The sequence below is a fragment of the Fukomys damarensis genome, unplaced genomic scaffold (genome assembly GCF_012274545.1).
Source record: "Fukomys damarensis isolate Sample0158 unplaced genomic scaffold, DMR_v1.0_HiC HiC_scaffold_20, whole genome shotgun sequence".
Lineage (NCBI taxonomy): Eukaryota > Metazoa > Chordata > Mammalia > Rodentia > Bathyergidae > Fukomys > Fukomys damarensis.
The window spans coordinates 1,460,331-1,465,609 of NW_022900932.1; the positions used below are offsets into that span (position 1 = coordinate 1,460,331).

The 5,279-nt window shown below is 59.9% G+C and overlaps 1 protein-coding gene across 1 annotated transcript in view; it reads right to left on the minus strand.

Annotated features, from left to right (window-relative positions):
- Positions 1 to 6: 6 nt before the first annotated feature.
- The window catches only part of Notch4 (notch receptor 4), a 17,676-nt gene continuing 12,403 nt past the window's right edge, over positions 7 to 5,279 (minus strand). The window contains exons 21-29 of the mRNA XM_033766600.1: positions 5,238 to 5,279; positions 3,887 to 4,410; positions 3,045 to 3,428; positions 2,769 to 2,944; positions 2,092 to 2,311; positions 1,834 to 1,906; positions 1,611 to 1,749; positions 665 to 960; positions 7 to 456 (exon numbers count right to left, since the gene is read on the minus strand). The exon at positions 5,238 to 5,279 is cut by the window's right edge and continues 96 nt beyond it. Coding sequence (XP_033622491.1) covers positions 274 to 456; positions 665 to 960; positions 1,611 to 1,749; positions 1,834 to 1,906; positions 2,092 to 2,311; positions 2,769 to 2,944; positions 3,045 to 3,428; positions 3,887 to 4,410; positions 5,238 to 5,279 — 2,037 coding nt within the window. The 3' untranslated portion in view covers positions 7 to 273. The remainder of the gene's footprint in view (positions 457 to 664; positions 961 to 1,610; positions 1,750 to 1,833; positions 1,907 to 2,091; positions 2,312 to 2,768; positions 2,945 to 3,044; positions 3,429 to 3,886; positions 4,411 to 5,237) is intronic.

Below are 5,279 nucleotides of genomic sequence, written 5' to 3' on the forward strand. Positions count from 1 at the left end.
CGGGTTCGGGCCTTGGGAGAAGGGCTCCTCGGATCCCTCAGAGGCGGGAAGCGTTGCCCTGGCGACCGCCCGCCGGAAGCGTTGCCCTGGTGACGTCATTGGCACGCGGAGGGACAATGGGCATTGTTCTGGCGTCGGGGGACCGGGAGACCCCCTCCATCCCTGTTCGCTGTGGCCTGGGGTGGTGTGTGTAGAGTGACGGGGAAGCTCGCTGCCACCCTGACAGCAGTGTGGGACGGGACGCCCGAGCCGCTGCAGTCCTTCGGGCCCGTCTCACCCCATGGCCTGAGCTCTAGCGGCCCCTGTACCCCATTTATCTCTGGCTCCCACGTCTGCTCGGGCTGCAATCAGTTCTTCCACCAGGTCTTCCACAGCCAGCCTCGCGGCCAGCATCAAGGGTGTGGTCCCGTCTTCAGTTCGAGCATCCACTGCAGTCTGCCGGCTGCTGAGCAGGAGCTGGAGACAGGGCCTGTGACCTCGGGGGAACCCCGGACTGGACTCGGGTCCCTCAGATTTTTAACCCCCTTCCTTGTCCTTATTCAGTCATCTTCTCTTTCAGGTCCCCAGTACGGCTGGTTTCCTCCTTGTTACCCCCCCCCATGCTTTTGCCCGGTTTCACTTGCGTGCTCCCCGGTTCCTTTCAGGGACCCCAGTGAGTGCTGACCTGGCAGACCTCCCGAGCGTCAGCAGCCACAGCAGTGTGAAGTGGGGTGCGCCCTGCCCGGTCTGGCTGATTGGGATTGGCTCCGGCCTCCAGGAGGCGGCGGGCAGCAGTTGGCCGGGAGAACCTGGCAGCCAGGTGCAGGGGTGTCTCCCCGGTGCCTGTGGTGTGAGCCTGGAGACAGGCGACTCCCCCTGGCAGCGGTTCCCAGGGCTCAGGGCTCCCTAGCCAGGTTCCCTGGAAGGTCCTAGACTCCACTCTCCCGCAGCAGACTACTGGCATCAGGGGTGTCACCCCATCTGTGGGTCAGAATGAGTCTGGTCATTCAGAAGGATGCAGGAGGGAGGACAGGACAGGGAAGCTCGGTGAATCAGCTGGAGGTATCACCAAGTGACTTTCTGACTCCTTTGAGCTTTAGTTTATCCTTGAAAGGGACAAGAAAGGCCTCAATTCTCTTAACACTCTAGAGCAGTGGTTCTCAAACTTGAGTTGGGGCTAGACTCATCTGGAGGGCTTAAAACAGCAGCCTGGCATGCTGGTGCACACCTATAATCATAGCACTTGGAGAAGCTGAGGCTGGAGGATCCCAATTGTAGCCTGGCCAGGGCAATTTAGTGACTTAGTGAGACTCTTGAAATACTGTACGTACAAAAAGGGCTGGGGATGTAGCTCAGTGGGAAGGCTTTAGGTTGGATCCTCAGTACTGAAAACAAAACAGTAACAAAACAGATTGTTCACCTTCTCAAGTTCCGAATCATAGCTCTACAGTGGAGCCCAAGAATGTGCATTTCTAGCAGTTCCCAGGTACTGTTGCTGCTGAGGACCAGACTTCGAGAACCACTGTTGAAGGGCTAACATGTCCCTGTTCTGACGCGGAAGGACTTGCTGCTTCATAGAGGGCCACAGGGAGGGTCTGTTTCCCCTTCTCGGTCTGGGTTGGCTTACGTACCAGGTCCGAAGGTGTCTGTGTCGGAGGCCTCCGCCTCAGACTCCTGAGGAGGGGTCAGCATGGCTACCTGAGGGAGCTCCCCACAGCCACAGCTCAGTGGCCAGAGCTGGCACTTGGGAGGTGGGGCCATTTCTTCAGCCTTGGGGCAAGAGCGAGGATCAGTGAAGGCCCCCACCACTTCATCTCCCTCCATACAGTTCCTGCCTGGCCTTTCACTTGTTACCTCCTCTCCCTCCTCGGGGCCTGTGCACATAACCACGCCACTGTCCTCGGCTTCTGCCTCCGGCTTCAGCGACCTGGGAGCGGGGTGTGGAGGTTTCCCAGGTTAGCCTGGTGAGGATCTCCAAGGTTTCAGCAGCCTCCCTGCCCCCCCACCTTATTTTCCACTTCCGCAGCAGCGTGTTGGATCACTTCTGGCTTTGAGCATCCCATCCCGGTGGGAGAGGCTCCCTGCCCCAGCCTGCTCCCTCCTCACTCTCACTTGAGGCCAATGCTGTCCTCGCCCAGGGGAGGCCTGCGGCGACGGGGAGCCTGCTGCGTCCCAGGCCTTCGGATGAAACCCGGAGGCAGCCAGAGGGCACCGTGCTCTCGTCGTCGACGCCGCAGGAGCTGAAGTACCAGGAGAGCCCCAAGGGCCAGGAGAAGCACCCCGGCCACAGGCAAGCACAGCACAGGCCAGGGGAGCCGGTCAGCAGGGCGAGCTGCTTGGAGACACAGGGATGGGCCATTCTTGGTGAGACCGGTTATTCTCGTGAGGCCCTTGGGCAAGAACAGTGACCTCTCTTTGCCTCAGTGTCCCCATCTGGGAAATGAGGATAATAATCATATATGCAAGGCATATAGTAAGCTTGATACTAAGCTATTCTTTCATGCACTGTGGTCTGTGTGATACAGAGAGATAACCAGATACCCTTGTCCGGTAAAGAAGATAAACTAGAACCCAAGGTTTCTTGCCACCGTCAGAGGTTAGGGTAAGTACTTAGGGAAATGAAAGAGACTTGAGAACTAGTGGACCATGAGCAGATCGAGAAAGAGTCTCAGAGCTGAGGAGGGAAAGACCTCGGAGTGGTTCGGGTACCAGGATCCCGTTCTGAAATTTTGATCTTTATTGCCCTTGCTGGTGTGAGAACTCGGAAGGGAAGGGACAGGGCTGCCTACCTGTGCCTGTGTTCGGATGGGCAGCCAGCAGAGGGCCGGGCAGCAGGGGCTCCAGGGCCCCCACCGCGGCCATCGCAGCCAGGAAGCGGAGCAGGAGCCCAGGGTCCCAGGGGCAGCGGGATGCAGGGTGCTCAGGGCCACAGCGGGACAGATCCACACCCATCACCACCACAAACCTGGGGGGAGGCACCTCAGAGGTCTCAGTGCCCGAGCCTGGCTCCCTTCTCCCTGCCTCACTAAAGGGTCTAGGGCTTGGCTCCCCACTTCCCTTCTTACCCGGTGCTTAGTGAGTCCGTCTCCTCACCCAGCGGCTGGGGCTGAGGGGCTGCTCTCTCAGGAGGTGAAGGCTCGCGGGTCCTCCTCAGCTCCTGCTCAGCCCGGGGCCCGGGGTAGGGGAACACCATGTCCCTGCCATCCGCATCCTTCTTCACCCACAGCCCCACCCTCAGGGTCAGGGACAGCACCCGGGCCAGGTGAAGCAGCTGCTGGTCCAGGGCCAGGGGGCTCAGCACCACCAGCAGGGCCAGGGAGGGCGCCCGGTACGGCTGCCCCTCTTCAGGCCTGCAGTCGCCCCCATCCCAGCCGCATTGTGCTGTGTCGCAGCCCTTCTCGCAGTGCCCGTTGTGGAAGTGGTCTCGGCAATACTGGTCGTAGGCTGGACTGTGGGGTGAGGAGAGGGGGACTCAGGACCCCCAGGTGGGACCCCCCTGCACCCTGAGACAATTCCCGACATTGCCTGGCCTCCAGGGCACTGGTTGCTAAGTGGGGACAGCTGCAGCCCTGGGTGGTGGCCCAGAGACCCTGGTGTCTACTGATACCCATCTCCCCAAGACACCCTCGTGCTGCCCTCCCACCTCTCCTCTCTCCCACGAGAGCTCAGGGCCCCTTTCCCTTAGGGGAGCTGGCGAGGTTCTCCGTGGCGATGGGGCTTGCACCCCAAGCCCCAGAACTCTCAGGAGCCCGGGTAGAGGTTGTACCTCCGTGAAATATTGGTGCCGCCCCCTTGCTCTGGGTTGCAATCCAGAGTCTTCTACACCTACTCAGCAATGGCTGTTAGGGTGGAACCCCTGGAGCCTGAGGCTGTGGCCACCCTCATTCAAGGGTGGGTTCCGGCTCACGTGCAGGTTGGAGGGGGCTGGCAGTCGTATCCGTCAAATAGACACTCTTCAGAGTCGCACTGTGGGTGGCACTGCCCGTCTCGGAAGAGAAGCCAGCACTGGGAGTGGGAGGGGCAGCCCTTCCAGGGGTCGGGGACGCCCAGGGCGCAGTCTCCTCCATCCCAGTTTCCTCCCGGGCCGCTGCAGCCCACGTCACAGGCCCCGTCTCCGCCTCTGCCCTCACAGCCCTTGGCTCCAGGCTTCTGGCACCGGGGCCCTGGGGAGCCCGGGGGGCAGGAGCACCGGAAGCCTGGGCCCTCCAGCCCTGGGGTCTCTGAGCAGCTTCCATTGTGCAGGCAGGGGGACGGGGGACCACAGCCTTGAGAAGCCGGTGGGGTCAGGCAGTCAGGGTCCCCGAAACCGTTGAGGCAGGCACAGCGGGGTGGGAAGGCGGGCTCAGGGGCGGGCAGACACAGGCCCCCGTGGTGGCAGTAGTGGAGGCCACAGTTAGGAGCTCTGTGGCTGCAGGTGGGGCCTTCGAAACCCTGGGGTGGGGAGGAGAGAGGTTGGGGAAGGACCTCCCATTATTCTACCTGCTCCCCTCAAGCTGACTCTGGGGCAAGACAGCGCAGAGGGCCCGGATCCTGTATCTAATGGCTGTGGAGCACATCCAGTTCATCGTTTCGTGGATGTTGACATGCTCCCCAGAAACTCATAATGATGCACTATGTTAAGAACGGAGGAGCCACACCTCTGAACACCTGACAAACTGTCCCACCACAGTGCAGGTCCAGAAGACTGCGCTGTCCACAGAGTTGAAATATCGCTATTTTAATCCTTGAGTTATTCTACCTGCTCCCCTCAAGCTGACTCTGGGGCAAGACAGCGCAGAGGGCCCGGATCATGTATCTAATGGCTGTGGAGCACATCCAGTTCATCGTTTCGTGGATGTTGACATGCTCCCCAGAAACTCATAATGATGCACTATGTTAAGAACGGAGGAGCCACACCTCTGAACACCTGACAAACTGTCCCACCACAGTGCAGGTCCAGAAGACTGCGCTGTCCACAGAGTTGAAATATCGCTATTTTAATCCTTGGCAATAGATAGGATTGTGCCTTCCTTTTCCTCTCCGGGGATAACGGAATAGAGGAAGAGAATGGAAGTAGGTGGAGTTATTAATTTGTAATTCTTAGGTTAGGTTCACAGGTGTTCTATGATAGAATAATAGACCAGGCATAAACCAACGTGAACGTAGCACAGGGCTTGTGATGAACGCCCCACGTCTGAGGTCCACCCCAGGCCCCCTACGCCCTGTCCCCGGACTCCAGCCCGCGCCTTCTTGCCTTTCCACGGGCAGGACCCTCTCACCTCAGGGCAGCGGCAGGTGAATCCCGGGGGGCGCCCTGCGGT